Below are 19,016 nucleotides of genomic sequence, written 5' to 3' on the forward strand. Positions count from 1 at the left end.
ATTTGTCTTACAAACTTCGTAAACACATATATACAGGAGGTAGAAATTTGACCGTTCTTTCTTGGTACATAATTTTTAAGCAGACTTCTATACCATTGTATCATTAGTGAATGTCGTTAGTGATATTATGTACATGTATATAAAACGAATCAGTTGACGTATTTCTTACTTTCAAATAAATATCACTGAAATCATGGCAATGAAAACGAAACAATAAATTCAATAAAAAAAATCGTAACTTTTTAAGGACGTTTCCTAGACGATTTTGACGTGTATATCTCCATATATCGAAGTACGTGTATTTCAAGCGTAAAAAAGACTTGACAGCCCCATTCTATACACAATTCTGAACAAAAACACTGCAATATATTTTCATTTGACCCAGAAATAAAGAAATGGCATAAATTCTACAATTTTATTATCGCGAATTCGCAAAGTCCGTATCAATTTTTTATTTCTGCCTCAAATGAAAATGTGTTGGAGTGTTTTTCTTGAGAAATATGTATAGAATGGGTGTGTCGAGGCCTTTTTCGCGTTTGAGATACGTGGACTTCGATATTTTGAGATCCATAAGTCAACGTCGAAATCGACCAGGGCATCGCCTTAACAGAATACCTACGACAAAGAGTTTACGTTTAGAAAAGATGATACAAATAATCAGAATAAAATGTGTTCATATTTGATTTCTCCACCAGACAGATTTTCATTTCGTATTAATACAGGTTTAAGTACAATCTTCAAGATCTTTCCCGACTTGTGCAGACCGTAAATAATAACGTCTTGTTACTTTTATTTTTGTCCAGAGGCACCCCGGGACGGGCAGCCAAGGCAGGAGGAAAGAAGAGGAACCGACGCGGAGAGACGAGGATAATTATCGAAGCGGCGAAGTCGATATTTTTTTTCATCAAACTACAAGGACTCGACAGAAAAACTACATGAAGAACAAAACAACGAGGAACGAAGAAACAGAGAAAACGTTAATTAGAGTATATATATATATATAACAAACAAGTGAACGCATGAAAACTGAAATTAAAGATAAAAGGAAAGACAATTTGAAACTCGTGTGCTGATTGAAATTTAAGTAAAAAAAAAATATATATATATATATATTTTGCCAAACTTGTGTCGCAGGTATAAAAAAGCCCGACGAACGGTGTCGTCGTTTTCGCGTCGCGATAATACAAAACTCGCGAAACTACGGTAGTGCGTGTGTCGCCGGCGGTCGGGCATCCACCAAAACGTCGTAATCGTAGTGATCGTCTCGTCTGAGATAGGAGGACGTCGAAGAGTTCGACATGAGCCTGGAGACGCTCCTTGAGGCGGCGCGGTACGTCGAGTTGCAGGAGAAGAAGAGAGAACGCGTCGCAAGCTCGTCCTCGGACCACGCCAGTCCCCACTTTCACCATCTTGCATCGAGCGAGTCACGTGGTGAGTAGAACACGTTTCGTATCATATCCATCCTACCTCTGCACGAGCAACTCTGCAACAGCACCACCAACAGCACCACCACCACAACACCATCACCGACTCCCTCGTTGAACCGCTTCGAAACCCCCAACACCGTGCCGCGCCGCCGCCACTCGAGTACCTACCTACCTACCTACATACGTGCATACGTGCATACGTGCATACGTGCATACCTAGACGTAGTGCCTATAGATCTGTGCTACATACCTTATATTACGTTATAGAAAACGCCGGTCGACCCTATTTTACTAGTTTATTCACGATCTTTCGTCTCTGGACTCTCCTGTTCGCACTATAGGTGGCAAATATTTATTTATATACGAATTGTGAACAAGTATATATCGTCGTTACAGTTGCTTTCAAAAGCTTTCAAAAGCTTTAAAAACTATACTAACGTTAAGCTCGTTGTATAACTTTTCTATCTTCGTTTACCGGTTGTGTGTGTACATATTCACAATGTACCTATACGTAATGACAGTCTCGAAGTATCGGGAAGGACTTCTTTGATACTGCAGTTTGGGAACAATTTTTTTTTCACTTATGAAACAAGTGAAGTGAACGACGAAATATGAAGCTTGACGATGCCAGCAGCCAATCATCAAATTAATCCAACCCCCTATTGAGACAACTTCAACGTCAAGTTCGACTTCACCTTTTTCTATTCCTGTTTACCGAAATTCATGAATTATTTTTGTATTCGAATATTACACGTTTGGAACGTAAACATAGCTAAGCCTTGTAAATGCTGGTGAAATTATATCTATATATGTACTAGCGATAGTTTCCAATTTTTTGAATTTGTTTGTATTGAGGCTGGTGAGTGTTGAATTTTTTCATCTAAAATCTCACGGCCGCCATTAATCTGAATTATCATATAAAAAGGGCGACTACCGTGGGTTGTATCTAATCTAAAGAGAGAATTGTGTAAATCAAACGAAATTATCGTTGTATTATGTCGATTGTTTATTGATACACACGATCGTCGTCGCCACGCGGGCGTTTACGTTTTAAATGATTAGCTGTCTTGCGCACTTTTTTTTTATTTTCGTTATAGTTACACTCTTTTTTTTCCATCACCACGTGCTCAACAACGTCTGCACTCTCAGATCGTCGCGGCGTGTGAGAAAAAACGCGGCAACACCGCGACGACGTAGCGACACGATGTCAGCGAACGTCCTTATATGGTCGAGGTTCTCAGTCGTACAGGATGTTTCAGGTTAATAACAGGTCTGGTCGTGTTTTAGGGAAATAACTTTTCCTCGCTTGTCCGTGTAGTCTGACTTGTACAGCTAGTAATTAAAAAGTAAATTACCTTTTTGTACACGTACTATCATATTTTTGTAAATTACAAAATGGAAAGTTACAGTTGTTCAGGGGGTTCAGGTAGGGGAATGCTTGAAGCTGGCGGTCTTAGGTCTGGTAAACGTAGGCGTCTTCACACAGACGATGGTAATGTAACGTCAAAGAGACCGCGTATGGATTTAAGTATTGTCAATGACGAAGAGATTAACAAATTTGCCAAAAGTGTGGTTGGCAGAGAAGGAACACCTGCGTTTAATCAATTCTTAGATTTTTTAATCGAAGAAGGAAGATTGAAAGTATTGAAAAGAGAGGGAATAAAGTTAACCATTGTGTCAAGTATTTTGGATAGAGCTAGGAATAATGCTACAAAAGCCTTTGGAGATCTTTTCGATCTATGGTTCGACGAGAAAGGAAACAAAAAGCAATATTTAAAATGCCTGGAAAAAGAAGGAATAAATCTATCGAGTATGTCTAGTATGTTAAGCGGAGCAGGAATCAATGCTGCCACAGCTTTCAAAGATTTGTATGATCTTTGGTTCGACGAAGAAGGGAATAAACGAGATTATTTGAAAACTTTAGAAAAAGAAAAAGTAAATTTATCCAACATGTCGAGTGTTTTAAGCAGAGCAGGAATTAATGCTGCAAAGGCTTTCAAAGATTTATATGATCTTTGGTTTGATAAAGAAGGAAATAAAACGCAATATTTAAAAACTTTGGAAAAAGAAGGAATAAATCTATCCAATATGTCCAGTGTATTAAGCAGAGCGGGAGCTAATTCTCCAAAGGCTTTTAAAGATTTGTACGATCTTTGGTTTGATGAGAAAGGGAATAAAACACAGTATTTAAAAGCTTTGGAGAATGAAGGAGTGAATCTGTCTAGTATGTCCAGTGTCTTGAACGGGGCGAGAATTAATGCTGCAAAAGCCTTCGGAGATTTATATTATCTTTGGTTTGATGCAAAAGGGAATAAAACAAAGTATCTAAAAATTCTGGAGGAAAAGGAAATAAGTTTAACTAAAATATCCGGTATTTTAAGTAAAGCAGGAGCTAATGCCGCAAAGGCCTTCAAAGATTTGTATGATCTTTGGTTTGATGCGGAAGGGAATAAAACGCGTTATTTAGAAGCTCTGGAAAACGAGGGAATTAATTTAACCAATATGTCAAGCATTTTAAATGGCGCTGGAAGCAACGCTGCAAAAGCTTTCCAAGACTTGTATGATCTTTGGTTTGATGTAGAAGGGAATAAAACGCAATATTTAAAAAATTTAGAGAAAGAAGAAATAGATCTGGCTAGTGTGTCCAGTATTTTGAACGGAGCCGGAACTAACGCTGCAAAAGCTTTTAAAGACTTATATGATGTTTGGTTCGATACAGAAGGGAACAAAAGACAATATTTAAAAACTTTAGAGGAAAACGATATAAATTTAACTAAAATGTCGGGTATTATAAGCAAAGCAGGAGCTAACGCTGCGAAAGCTTTTAAAGATTTATATAATCTTTGGTTTGATGCGGAAGGAAATAAATCGCAATATTTGAAAAATCTAGAAAAAGAGGAAATAAACTTAACTAATATGTCGAGTATTTTGCACGGGGTAGGAGCTAATGCAGCAAAAGCTTTCAAAGATTTGTATAATCTTTGGTTTGATGTAGATGAGAATAAAACACAATATCTGAAAAATCTAAAGAGGAAACAAGTTAATCTCACCAACATGTCCAACATTTTGAGTGGAGCAGGAGGTAGTGCTGCTAAAGCATTTAAAGACTTGTATGATCTTTGGTTCGATGTTGAAGGAAATAAGACACAATATTTAAAAAATCTAGAAAAGGAGGAAATAAATCTAATCAATGTGTCCAGTATTTTGCATGGAGTAGGAGCTAATGCTGCAAAAGCTTTCAAAGATTTATATAATCTTTGGTTTGACGTAGAAGGGAATACGACACAATATTTGAAGAATCTAGAACAAGAAGAAGTAAAGCCGTCTAACGTGTCGAGTATTTTGAACGGTGCAGGAACTAATGCTGCAAAGGCTTTCAAAGATTTATACGACCTTTGGTTCGATGCGAAAGGGAATAAAACACAATATTTAAAAACTTTGAAAGAAAAAAAGATCAATCTGATTAACATGTCCAGCATGTTGAGTGGAGCAGGAGCTAATGCAGCAAAAGCATTCAAAGACTTGTATCATCTTTGGTTTGATGTAGCAGGAAATAAAACACAATATTTGATAAATCTGGCAGAAGAAGGTATAAAGTTGAAAAAAATATCTAATTTTTTGAACGGAGCAGGAGCCAATGCTGCAAAAGCATTCAAAGACTTGTACAATCTATGGTTCGATGTAGAAGGAAATAGAACGGAATATTTGAAAAATCTAGAAAAAGAGGGTATAAAACTGACCAACATGTCCAGCATATTAGGCGGAGCAGGAGCTAATGTTGTCAAAGCTTTTAAAGACTTATATGATGTTTGGTTTGATACAAAAGGTAAGAAAAAACGGCATTTAAAGAATTTTATTGGGAGGAAAGATGGGGAGAAAAGTTTCAGTATTCATAGCTTATCCGGTATGTTGAGTGGGGCAGGTGCTAATGCTAAAGATGCTTTTGAAAAATTACACGCCGTTTGTTTTTATGGTAAAGGAAAAATAACACGACTTTTAGATGATTTTTATAACGCAGGTTTCGAGCCAAGTAACTTATCATCCGCACTGTGTGGAGCAGGAGTTCGTGCTTCCTTTATTTTAAAGAAATTACACGTTCTTTGTTTCGATGAAGAAGGACGAATAACACAACTTTTAGATGATTTTTTTCAAATAGGTTTCGCGCCGGGTGATTTATGTAGTATGTTGAGTGGAGCGGTAAATAGTTTGGAGAAATTTCATGATTTTTGCTTTATTGGAGATACAAAAAAATATTTACATCATTTCGTAGATCAGAAAGAAGGTTTCAATCTTAATAACCTGGCAGAGATATTACACGGAGCAAAAGCTAATATTTGTTCCGCTTTGAAAAATTTTTACTATGTTTGCTTTGATGAGACAGGAAACAAGACAGACTTTTTAAATGATTTTCATAAGGTTGGTTTTCAGCCAGGTGATTTGTCCAAAATATTATGCATGGCAGGAAGAAATGCCTCTTCCATTTTGACAAATTTTCATAAATCTTGTTTCAGCAAAGAGAATTATTTAAATCACTTCTTAGCTGAGAAAAAACTATTCGGGCCAAAAAATTTATCCCAGATATTGGATAGGATAGGACTTAAAGTTTGTACTGCTTTTGAGAAATTGCATAATATTTGTTTTGACGAAGCAGGAAAGAAGACAAAGTATTTGAAAAGTCTTGCAAAAGATAACCCTCCCAATAAGATAATTGATATATTATATAAAAAAGTTAGAAAAGCTCCCTCTAAATTTTTTGATGACTCATCAAAATAACAGAATAGTAGTGACGTAAAAGAGAATAGAATAAGAAAACATAAGTGACCTTGTATAGTATACAGATCGATCGATTCCAAAACAAAAAGTTACTACGATCGCTGTTTTTACTGTCAGAAATAATTATGTCATTCAAATTATTGGTAGTATACATTACTCGATTAGTGATAATTTATTTGAAGATCGAGGAGACTAAGGCAAATGCAAATCAAAGAGCTCTGACTGCAGAATTTGTAGACACCCTTAATGTATCATTGGTAACACTCTGGATCCATTTGCCTTACAGTGCAAAGCCACTGTGATAACCGGAAGGTTTTTCTCATAAAAACGTAACACTATGCGAACAAAATCACTGGCATTAAAAATATTCGTTTCTAAAAAAATACATGAACAAAACTGCGAATTCTGATGTAGATAGAAGAGCTAAAGCTTATATTGAAATAGTTGAGGATCCAAAGAGACTCGTTATTAATGCTGATAAAAAAACATTCTAAAGTAGTGCGAATCGACTCAATTGCTGTATCTGCTGTCTCCGATTTAATTCAAATGAGTTTTCATTATTTCATATAGTCTGTTATTATATAGATAGGACCAGCAGTAAGCCTTTTATTCATAATAAAATTGATGTGTACTTCGATGTGTGTGGAATAAAGATTTTGTTAAAAGTGATGGAAATTTATCCAAACGTGAGAAAGAAAAATCTATTTCAATTTCATTGAAAGGTGGTTAACTTTGAAAAATGGAGCTACGTATCAATCGTAGTTAATACTCTGAAACAAATTGATATAAAAATCTAAATTTAGAAACTTGAATGAGAATTAATACTCCAATTGTAGTGTGGGAATATAGAGTAAAGGTAAGTTATACAGTAGAGTATAAAAGTAATGATACTTACTCTACAAAGTTGGCCAATGGTCAAGGACAGTTTTAGTACGTCTAAAAGTACGCCCATTTTTACGATACAAATAAAACACTTTGTCGCATTTCGAGATGGCACGAGTTTTAATGGTACTATTAAGTAAATTGTAGAACAGATTGAAACAAAAATAAATGAACCTGTTACTCTGGCTCACTTCCATGCCAATACTGATAACGTAAAGGACAAAATTAATACAGCATTAAATTGATAGAATTTCAAATGCAAACAGTTGAAAGCGATAACGCTAGAAGTATTTAGTATTAAATAGCAACAGCAACACAGTTTGGTTGTAGGTTAATTATTAAATTCATGTTTTCTCTTAAATGTGAAGAACAAAAGGAAGTTGTATCAAAGCTAGGTAGATGATATTAACTGCGAGCTTTTATTTCAAATAAATTGTCAATTCATCTGGAGAAAAAAAAGGTATCAAGTTGAGATATGCGTTTTAGGTATAGTCACAGTCCAATTTTGCTCTACCTTGTTTTGCACAGCACAATACACCTGTTTATACAAGCAGGGTGAAAATGATTATTTACAATTAGTATCAGTGAATTTTCTGTAATTTGGTAGTATACATATATCGTATACATTATCCTCTACTCGAGCAATATTTTCCTATCGTATAAGTTGATTAATAGAAATTCTTTTTTCCTATAACTTTGGATCCTTCGGACGTACAAACCATCTACCTCGTAGGTTGGATATGTTCGCGAAATCTGTCGTATGCCTCGAATTCATTCTACTCTGACGCTATTAGTTACCGATCATTTTAATAGGCTTCGTCTGACTTTTTATACTTTCGTTATTGTCTGCGTGTGCTTGTTTCTTCACTTTTATCATTCGGGATTTAATAAAATTTTTCGAATCTTCCGGGAAACTTCAACTGTCGTGAGATAGAATATGATGATGCGGTGGCGACGAGACTAGTTCCTTTACGAACGGTTCGTTCGTTCGCTTGAGAAAGCAAAAGAGAGAAGGAGAGGAATAGAAAGAAAGAGAGACGCGATGAGAGACCGGTTCAATCCGCTCGTCGTGGTGGTAGAACTGCTTCGCGGTTGCGGACGTCGCGTTCTCAACTTTTGCGTCCGTCCGTCGTCCGTTTGTGGGCTGACTGGATGGCGACTCCTGCCTTAGGTGTTACAGGTAACTCACCTTAGGTATACCTTATTGCGTGCGGTCTGCAGTCGTCCTACGCAAAAAGGTGGTGGAAAAATGTGTATAAAATATCAGGGAAATTCAGGTCAAAGGATTAAAAATATCACGGAATATCATTTTCTTTGAGGGAAGGGAATGGAAGGAGAAAAATGCTGTACTACGTGATGCATAATTGCTCGCGTGTTTGGCATCTCTTCTATTTTTTTCTCTCATATTAGTTTCGAAAAAGAAGGAAACTCCTTGATTTGAATTATCAATAATCTCGAGATAAAGTCCCAGTAACTTTGTAAAAAGAATTTTGTTCACAAGTGTTGAGAAAAAAGAATTAATTACTGTCAAATTATACATCCAAATAAGAATTCGGAATTTTACTTGCGACTCGACTGTTGCCATCTCGCTCTATTCACTCACTCATTTTACAGTAATCATCCTTCTCACCGCCAAGCAAAGGCCAAGGGTGCGTGCAGGATATAATATCAAGACGGGGAAAGCCGTCGCCGCTGGGTTATGGAATTGCAGGAGTGTCTATTGCGTGTCGCACGAACCAACCGGGGTTCCTCCGGGATCGATTCGAACTGACTGCACCAAGCAGAGGCAGCAGCAACAGCTGAACGGCTCCGACCCGGGCCACGCCGGGTTTTGCCCTAGCCTAGCCTAGTCTAGTCTAGTCTAGTCTAGTCTAGTCTAGTCTAGGCTGTCGCTTAGAGACCCCTCGCTTGGCGGGAGTTTGGATATCTTGATTCTTCATTGTCCAGGCCGCAGTCACCGTGACGGAACCGACGCACGTCTCTCGCTTCTTCTTTGACGATGCCCTGCAGGCGGTCAACGATCAACGGATATAGAAAAATTTACGAGGCTGAAGTTAGTAACGTCAACGTATCGGAAGGTTGAAAAAAAAAATAACTATTTTCAATCTTCCAAATAACTGAAGAAGTTGAATTTAGAAAATTTTTGATATTTTCATGCTTTGTTAACAATAAAGGTAATCGCAAACGTTACACAAACTTCAGCTTGATAAAAAATTTATTGGACTGGTAAAATAACTATATTCTTTTCCGTCTTTGTTTATGATATATCGCGTCGAGTAACTCTGGGTCAGTTTTCCGTTTGAAAACCGTTCCGTTTAAACTTCAATACCGACCAATTTATTGATCGTTTCGATCGATCGGTTGGACAATTGTCGATCATCGAATCTGTGCATATTCGATGCATCGCGGTTACCGCATGCCGTGTTGGAGTGTCGGGAAAGCTTGGACGATTCATGTTCACCAGGAAGAGACAGTACGATAATGTTTATCGAATTGCCCTTCAAGCTTTCGTGTTTATACTCACCCATCTCGTGCTTGAGTGTATTCTCCGAGGAGATTTGCAATTGCGGTTAGATAGTACCGTTAAAGCGGATAGCGCTGCCCACGCTTGCTCTGCATCTCTCACCGATCATCTTCTCTGTAACGGCTCGTCGAGACTCTCTATTGTGAAAGTAAGAAAATCATGTTGTAGAAAGGAGTGTTTTTCATTTCTTTTCTATACGGATATTGCGATCCATTCGTTGGCGTGTAGTAAATTTTTTATTTCAATCTTATCGAGCAGCTTGAGATCCTTGATACATACTCAAGTATAATGTTGCAAAACGTGCGGTTGAAAATATCGGTTATACCGATTGATGCATCAACGAAGAATAACTAAACTATAAAGAAAAATTGTAGGACGCCAATGTGTTTGCGGAGGCCAATTGTGGTAAACATTTTCATGTTTATACTCAAAATTGGTCCCAAAGTTGAGGGAGGACAACAGTCAAATACTGGGATCGGGGTCCTTGTGCAAACAGACTGGCTGACTCTCTTACCTATATGTACTTTGAAACTCAACGAAGCCTTGGATGTATATATCTATGTATGTACAATTTTAACAAGTTACCCAACGAGGGAAGTAAACTATTAAACAATACAACGTTATTATCATTTTATCAACGGACAGAGGTTAAACTATTCTCGATACTCTTGTATGATCGTTAATTCTTATTTATTCCTTTAGGTGAAAACTGTAATATCGTCAGTCCTTCTGACCTGACGGTGTAATAAGTCTGCATTTCAACATCTAGGTTATACTTTGCCAGTCGACGACTCGTCACGTTAGCTGTAGGTATAGATTATTAATTATATCTGCATTAAAAGTATCAAAGTAGTATCAAAGTTTGTTTGCGCTGTGATATTCCCGTTGACGAATTTCCGTGGAAACAATTGGATAGTAGAATTTTAGCGACGGAAATTACGTATAAAATTTTCTTGTAAATTGAACGATATAATATTGTCTACATCTTGCCTCTTCTCAATTGATACAGTCCATAATTGAATTAAACGAATTTCAAATTCATCCATTTTTGTATGTCATAAAAGGAACTAGAAGCCAATTATTTAGAATTTGAGGAATTAATTGTACATTTCGCCCACTGCAACCTACGGTTGACCCTGATGATGTCATTGATTTATATACCCAATAGACGAATGAATTTCTGTAAATTTGGTATACGTGATTCACGTATACCGCATGCATGATTATACGAATGCCCGAAATAATTTTTACGAAAAATTTCTTACAACGACGAGTAAAATAAATCGTTCACATTTCAAGCATGAAACCTCGCCAATCGAAATGTCAGTCTTTCATCGTACAATTCCAAGCTATGTTACCTGCTGCACCGGCACATGTACTGTGTGTAATGACGTCAAATTCATCCAGAGAAGCAACTTATCGTTCAGCGACGTGTCGGCGGAACGCGATATGCGATAGTATCGGGTTATCTGCTTATCTCGAACAGCTTGCATCAGCTGTCACCGTTAAACGTGTATCCTTATGATATACGTGCGGGTAGTTATATATACACGGTTTCATATCTAGTTCCACAACACCAGGCTTAAAGGACCCCAACTGTTCAAAAACTATATAAGAGCTGCCGTTCGACGCTATTATACTCGCCTCTTAACTTACAGCACCAGGATTAAATAAGCAGGCGTTTACCGTTTTTCGTCCCCTTCGTTATAGAAATTTGACTGATTCAGTACAACTTTTGCTCTACATATTTCGTTGTATCTGCTTTTTTTATATCCCGTAGACACTTCAATTCACGATCAGCTTACCGTTATACTTTTGCTCTGCGATTTAGCTGTGCGACAGCTCACCGACCAATTATCGTGTCTAGTACATTTCGTACCCCAGCAGTTGTACGGTAGTCGCGTTTATAGTCTAGGTACAGGGACTACTGTGCCACGTATATGTATAGACTTTGCAATCTACATACAACCTGACATTCTCTCGACGATTCCGTCGTCGTGTAGGTACGAACTGCGGCTACTCACCGGAGACGGCGGTCGTAGGCATACGCACATGTGTGTACGGAACATATGAGAGAGGGTGAGAAGTAAAGGAGGGGAAAAGTTTTACCCACAATAACCTGTGTATTATACATACACGTATATACGAGCATTTGAAAATTTTCAACAGCTGCTCCTGTTCACTGTTGTTATACGAGGCTGTTTGCTGCTGTCTGACTTTGAACGGAAATTCTTGTACGTATTTACGGCCGTTTTTTTACCCACGTCTTCGCGGTGATTCCAACGTGTACCTACTCTGGTATCGTGAATTTATATTTGCTAGTCCGGTTTTCCATGACTTCCGTCACCAGCAGCGGAATTTTTTCAACCTAAAATTCAAGGTCCAGGGTTTCTTGCCTCGAATCTCATCGCGTTACAGTCGTCTATAGTCTTTTCAACAAGCATGAAACACAGCGTGACGATGCACGACGGTAAAGCCACGTCGTTTTGCTAACAGGGTCACACATTTTCGCGAGATGATCGATTTTCGAAATTCAAGTCTCTACGAACATTCGTCAAAGTCAAAGGTCTGGAATATCATCGATCACATTTTTTTCTCATCACATATTGTTGAGTTACAAAGGATTGACGTGCGGACGTAGGTACAGTGTAACATTCAGTATGAGAAACAACTATAATCAAGAAAAGCGTCAAAAGAGAGAGCAAGAACGGGAGAAAAAAAAAAGTAAAAAGGAAAGGAAAAAGGAATGGAACTTGTACGGACGGGCAATGTCCTGGTTACTGCTATCCTTAAATAGCTGCTCGATGACCCGAGATCCACGTGTACCAGTCGTACCTACAGGTAATTTAAGAAATTGCTTACGCGGAGTTCAGGTCAGGTTAGGCTCGCCAACCCAACCCAGACCTGGTGGAGCGCGTGTTCGCGTGTCACGAGTTGCGGAAGGCGCGGAAGGTACACTAACAAGAGCTGATTTTGGAAAGAGGTTATAGAATGGCAGGGAAAGGAAGCACTCGATGAACGAGTTTACTTCGACGCGCATGCTCAATGGGCACCAACCTGTCGTATCTTCTACCCTCCTTTAGGTCGAAAAACGTCGACCTCTTTCGAAGGGATTTGAAACTTATAGTTTTTAAAACAACTTAGCTACGTCATTCTTTATTCTGGTATCACCTCAACGTTGTTCATAGCTAACTTTGAGGTTGTAAATCCCTGCGGTACAACTTGGATCGAAAGATCATGATTCGTTATTTTAGATTTTTGATTGAGGTTTTTGAATCTTACAGTTAAACTGAAGTTTGATCTTTCGGTAAAATTCATCGCGGAATATGTTACAATCGATATATTATATGTAGTACGATGCACGCTAACACCGTCTCATTAATAATACCCGACGAATGAACGTCACTTTTGTCCCGGTTTGTAGAGGAGGTTGATGACGTGTGTCGAAGTCGTTCGATATCGTTTCAACGTAACAATTTAACGCGGCAATTTCTTTCCTTCGACGGAACTAACTTGAAACCTTCTTTCCTTTTTCTACGACAAGGAAGAAGCAAATCAATCTGGAACTGAACCAGCCTCAATCGCGGTTACATTACTGACAACAGCTTCAAACAACTCGACACCCGTTTTAGCACCTACAGACTTTATTCGCTTCGCCACGACCTGAAATTGGTGAATTTGATTCATTCCCCGCACGACGTATGAATTCTGTCGGTGCGTTTCTCTTCTTTGAGTGCCAACGTACAATCCACGTAAAAATTGACACAAAAGGGGCGGGTAAAGGGTGAACCACGCTGACAATCTCGTAGACTCGACGTCCTTGGTTGCCCTTTGAATCTCATCGACGCGAATCGAAGGTTTACGAACAAGACTGTGGGCGGAAGGAGCGAGACAGAAAACGGGAGGGAAGGGATGCGACCCTGCCCGATACATTCGATGAGAAACATGTGACGACATAGTCGAGACGTCAGACCCCATCGTCCATTATCTTACCCGGTTTCAAAGTCATCCAGAAGCCGCATCGCGGCGGATTCACCGGAAGGATAATCACCGCTGAGAAAAGGAGTGTAAGAAAAAGAAAAAGAAGAAGAGAGACGATCGAAATGAGGGGTGGTGGGGGTGGGGTCGTAATCGCGTGCGACACGTTTCTTCTTGCCCTACATATAACACATGACATACACGTATACACGTACACACCTTATACAGTCATGGGACGTCGCGTATATTAGAAGAGTGGCATCGACTTGCCCGCCAATAATCTTTTTAGGAATCGGCCAATCCGCGTTTTGGAATCGCGGCTCGGTTGGTGAAACGCGCGCGAGATATATCCCCACCCCATTCCCATGGATCTGTACGCTAGTTCGAGCTTGGTTCCAGTCTCTCTGTATAGTAGAGATACCTTCAACGTAGGCAACCACCGGTGTGGGTGGAGCTCCGGAGTCAGGCGGGACTGATTCCATACCTGCGTAACGGTGTGTGTGTGTAACTTATACCTGGACGCGGATATCAATTTCCTATCCACCGACCGACACCTTCTTCGATTCAGTTTTCAGCAAAAGCGAGAGAGAGAGAGAGGGAGATGAGAGGAAACACCTCTATTTCCATCCATTCTATAACACACACACACACACGAAACACTATGAAATATCACCGCTGACAATCAGTTCTTCTTTTGCTGAAAACTAATAGGGTTGCTGCACGCTGTCGATATCTAATTATTCCATACCGTTATATCCTGCACCCACACTTTTTCTTTTCTTTTTCTTTTTTGTTACTACCAACCCACATGGGCAGCGTATAATCGCCTTGCTTGCAGTCAGGTGCGGTCGATGTCAAACTTGATCGTTGTGCTTCGGCTCTGCAGTTACATGCGGTTTAATTTACGACTCGACGCCCTACAACCTCATCGGAACTTCTATCCTCGGCTCGTGAATCAGCCTAATTTCAAAGTTGACGCGCGTTAAATCTTTGCTTCTAATCTTTCAGGGAGTGTCTGAATGGTTTGTCATTGAATGATTTCGTGATATTTCGTTTGGGTGGGAAGATATCAGCTGTTTTATTATTCCAATTATCTTGAGGTTTTCCGTCGTTGAAATCTGTCCGTGAAAAAGGATGTTCATTTCTGAGATGATCGTAATTCGTCGTGTGAACGTACTTGTGATACAGAACTTGTGGATTTTTTTTCCAACGCATCGGGTTCGATTCTTGATTACCGTTTTCTTTTAACAAAGATGTTAACGTGGTAATAGATCTGATCGATAATCTCGTCGTCTTTCCTTTTTCCAATTTATACAGCAATCTGATACGAAGTCGGAAGTTTTTTACCTTTTTCTTTTTACCTGACTTTTAAATGATATCCAAGTTTCTAGTCTGACAGTGAGCTCGTGGAATTTGACAATTCAAGTCGTCTTACTTTTGTCTATACTTACTTGCGTAAAGCTAATCCCACAGGTGTCCGTGGCACGTGCTATCTACTCGTATTTATACGTGTGTGGCGAAAGCGGATATCTGTGTCTGTATGCCTGATGCCAAATATAGAGGGTGAGGAAAAAGTATGGAAACCCTTAGAAATCTTGCGGGGTTCGGTGAAACGAAAATATAAATAAAAATAAAAAATTAACAAGGTTAAAATCTTAGGTAATTTTTAACAAGAGATTCAATTGTGACCTTTGATTTGACCATGAACAAAATAACCTTGAAGGTACGGTTCAGGGTCAAATCAAAGGCCACCATTGAATCCGTTGTTAAAAATTACTTAAGACTTGATATATTTGTTATCATTTTTTATTTTTATCAAATCACGAAATCCGTGGATCTGAATGATGTTTCTGATTTTGTGAATAACTGAAAACTGATCGGTTGCTTTTTGCTTTTTTTTTTCTTCTATAATATCTCTAACGAACTGGTTCGTGCAGAATTCATTCAACAATAATTCTGTTCTCTCGGTCCGCAGTCAACGGTAAACACTGTTTGTCGGTTCGATGAGTTTCCATTTTGACACCAGCGGGTAGATTGGTTATACTATCACAATTAGTCCATGTGTTGTTCGAAGCGAGGAACGAACTTTCGCTGTGTTACCGAAACGTTGGAAAATCTTTCCATTTACCAATTCTTCGTGGAATAACTCGCGCGCTGTTTCGTCCACGGTTTTTTGCTCATCATTATTTCTCCGAATAATAGTTACACTAAAATCTTCCGTAATTAGTTCGATTCATACTCACAAAAATTCTTGGTGATTTTCAAAAATCGAGGTTGAAAAGTCAGCAGCTTTTAGTGTCTTTCATTTCTCTGTCGTGCAGTGTAACAGATCACCTTAAATTTCTCATGCTCTTCTTATGTCTCTACGTATATAATTTTGACGCAATTCAGAAGCGAGGAATGAACAAATAAATAATAAAGGGGTCGAGAGAATTCTGTACACTTTTATGTATATTGTTGCATTATGACGCCGTCTAATTACCCTAATTACAATCCGAAGAGACTCGCTGTAACAAAGCTTGCCAGTCTTGTTTAATGACTGTGGAGGAGGGTGGACGACCGGGTCGTTTCTACTTTACTCTGCACTTCGCTTACTCTGCTTATTCCTCTCCTCTTTCGTCTCTTTATTCCGTTTTATCCGCTTTACCTTGAATTGAACAAGCGTCGGGGATGACTCGTGTCCCCGTTCTCGTCTCGGGTTATATTTCTGCAGGCTTGGTGCGCTGCCTGTCCTGGTTACGAGGGCAATTTGTGGGGGACGAGCAAACGTCAGTCCGATCGTCAGAAACGCCACGGTCCATTGCCGCGGGTGAAAGTTCGCTGCGACGTTCAGATACCGCGGCAATCGCTCCCCCGAGGAACCTGCACCAGGAAGTTGCCATCAGCCAGCTTCCTCGCCCTGAGCTCATATCGTACCTACACTACCTTGGAGAAAAACGAGCGATGAAGTCTTGGAGAAGGATTACCTTTACCTATAGTACCTATTCCGCGTCTCGTGCTCAGCTACGTTTTATACGGGGTGGAAAAATTTGAAACTGATATATTTTTATTTTTTTATAACTTTATAATGATAGTTTTGTTTTTTAAATTTTGAAATGCAATATATTGGTTTTCGTGGGTTAAAAATTGGTTCGTGTTATTGTAACCTTGGTTGAAAAAATTTGTGAGAGTTACTTATATTGTGTATAAGAGGTCGATCGATGGAAATGGATTGTAACTATTATATACTTCATCGTCACTGATTGGATATCGATAATTCACGGTTATTAGTCGCCATATTTTAGATTATTAGGTGAAAGAGTTCAATGTATGAAAAATATGCACGGTATTGTCGTGTGATGATTTTTAATCAGTCACGTTCGCCGACGCAGGAAGCGTTTATCTGCAGACGAGCAAGAGAGTATTACTTTTTTTTAATATACCGGGACGAGTTTGAGAGTTATTATAACTTTTAATTTCAGTGATAAATTCGACGTCTCGACATGCGCGATAAAGAGTTTGTTTTTTTATAGTTTAAACCGTGCGAACTTTTCACCCTGTATGCTGTAAAAAAAAAAAAAAAAAAGCTTGAACTACGGAACGACGGCGGCTATTCAACATTTAACGTTCTTCGTAGAATTTCATCCTGCAACGTTGTGCCACAGCTATGTATATACGGGTGTAGGCTATGTATGTGCGTTACGAGATTAATATATATATATATATATATGTATATATTAACCATGCGAATTTGTGTCTGACGTGGTGAGTGAGAGGTGAAAATTTGCGGTGTGACTGGAAAATTGGAAACTAACAATTATTCATACGTGTTCTATGACGTAGAAATACGCAGGCAAAAGTTCAGCGCATACCAATCAATTCCTCGTACAACGTTTCCGTTTCAATTGAAATTCAAACCCCGTGTAGGTACAAATGGAGTACGAAACAATAGAAACCTAAGCGCAGCAATTAACGGGTCAAAGGGTATAGGATAGCTTGGTGCCTCTCTTGTTAGGGTGCAGTTTTTCTTTCTTTCTTTCTTTCTTTCTTATCCGAGAAAGTTATTGGCCACGTATTAACGTGTTGTAAAATTTACCACCTCTGCTGCGTTGCGAATACTCGACGTTTCCCTCGCCGATTTCGGATTACGCAGTCTAATTAATGATTATTTGTATGATCTGAGTTTCGAGAGTTCACAAATCTATAAAATGGAATCAGTGATGCAGATAGTCGCCTCTATTTGACGAAAAAAATCGTTTGACGCTAAAAACGTACGCAAATTTAAATGTACCTGTACCGTAGACACCTACAGTGTTCTGTTTGTGGTAAGTCTTTCTTCGTTTAGAAAATAGTTGCGTCATACTACCCGCTTCCGGTGAGGGGGGATGCGGGGAGCCCTACCCGCTGCTCGTCAGCTTTTCCGGTATCTTATCTGGACCGACAACCCCTCTCGACGTAGGTATATTTGGATAAAAATTCGACGATTTTACCCTCGATGTAAATTTTCGTTGTACATGCATATAACCATGTTATACGCAACGCCTGCATTGTAACGAGTTTTCATTTATATATTCGTATAGGCCAAAGCGATGTGGGTAGGTATATGACATGTATTTCATTACACAGATACATGTATCTAGATTATATGCATTATTACATACCTACCGTCTACCGATGTTAATGTCTGTGTTTCCGCGTTGCTCTTCTGCGAATAAGCAACTATATAGTTGCTGTTTCAGTTGGCTTACGATCTAGTCTTCTTGGTTCTACACGGAACATAGAAGGTACATGGAAGGTACGTAGTCAGCGTTGGGTCTCGCTGCTCGGTTCCCGCGCTTTCTTAGGTCAGTGACTCTTGGACACGATACTGCAATTTACAGAGTCAGCTACGAAACACGTGCAAGACTGACTGACTCCTCGCGGGGCACGAAATTTCACTTCTTTTGCAGCACTCGGCACGCCAAGACTTCCTCACGATTCGATCGTCTCCTCAGGTCGGGTTGTGCTAGTTCTATTTTATTTTTTTTTTACCTTACTATTTTTTTTTTTAACCCTCGCGAATGTCGCATCCGCATAAAAACAAAAAATTAAACATTACCACCATTGTTACATCGTTCCAGTCAATACCCCAGTTGGCTCGGGGAAAGGTAGAAGGAGCAATTATTAAGATGGAAAAGGTTTGTTTGATGTCTGGAGGAAGTAACGCCGTTAAGCTTTTTTTTTTTTTTTTTATAAGATATAAACTAGAGAGAAAGAAAATTCTGGAATAAACAATCGTAGTAACAAACAATTCAGCAGATTTTTACCTACTGTACCAAAATCACGTTTCATCTGCCATTTTGTTTTAAACCAACGTCCACGTGGCGGGAGACGATTGCGATACCGGCTTGTGATATTTTTGTTATTCTTCAACGTTTTACAGTACCTAACCAGCTTGAATCTCTGTCGTATAA

General features: G+C 39.0%; 2 protein-coding genes across 4 annotated transcripts in view; both read left to right on the forward strand.

The window, feature by feature from the left end:
- The first annotated feature begins 1,144 nt into the window (after nucleotides 1–1,144).
- The window catches only part of LOC124407732 (mucin-5AC-like), a 76,549-nt gene continuing 58,677 nt past the window's right edge, over nucleotides 1,145–19,016 (forward strand). For 2 of the 3 annotated variants that reach the window (XM_046884166.1, XM_046884167.1), the window contains exon 1: nucleotides 1,147–1,431. In XM_046884166.1, the coding sequence (XP_046740122.1) occupies nucleotides 1,299–1,431 (133 nt within the window). In that variant the 5' untranslated portion in view covers nucleotides 1,147–1,298. Of the gene's footprint in view, nucleotides 1,432–19,016 lie in introns of all 3 variants that reach the window. The other variant, XM_046884168.1, reaches the window with a different exon arrangement.
- LOC124407731 lies at nucleotides 2,524–6,214 on the forward strand. The gene has a single exon (XM_046884164.1). It carries the CDS (start codon nucleotides 2,823–2,825, stop codon nucleotides 6,198–6,200), a length of 3,378 nt encoding a protein of 1,125 aa, XP_046740120.1. The 5' UTR covers nucleotides 2,524–2,822; the 3' UTR covers nucleotides 6,201–6,214.

The sequence above is a fragment of the Diprion similis genome, chromosome 6 (assembly GCF_021155765.1).
Source record: "Diprion similis isolate iyDipSimi1 chromosome 6, iyDipSimi1.1, whole genome shotgun sequence".
Taxonomy (NCBI): domain Eukaryota; kingdom Metazoa; phylum Arthropoda; class Insecta; order Hymenoptera; family Diprionidae; genus Diprion; species Diprion similis.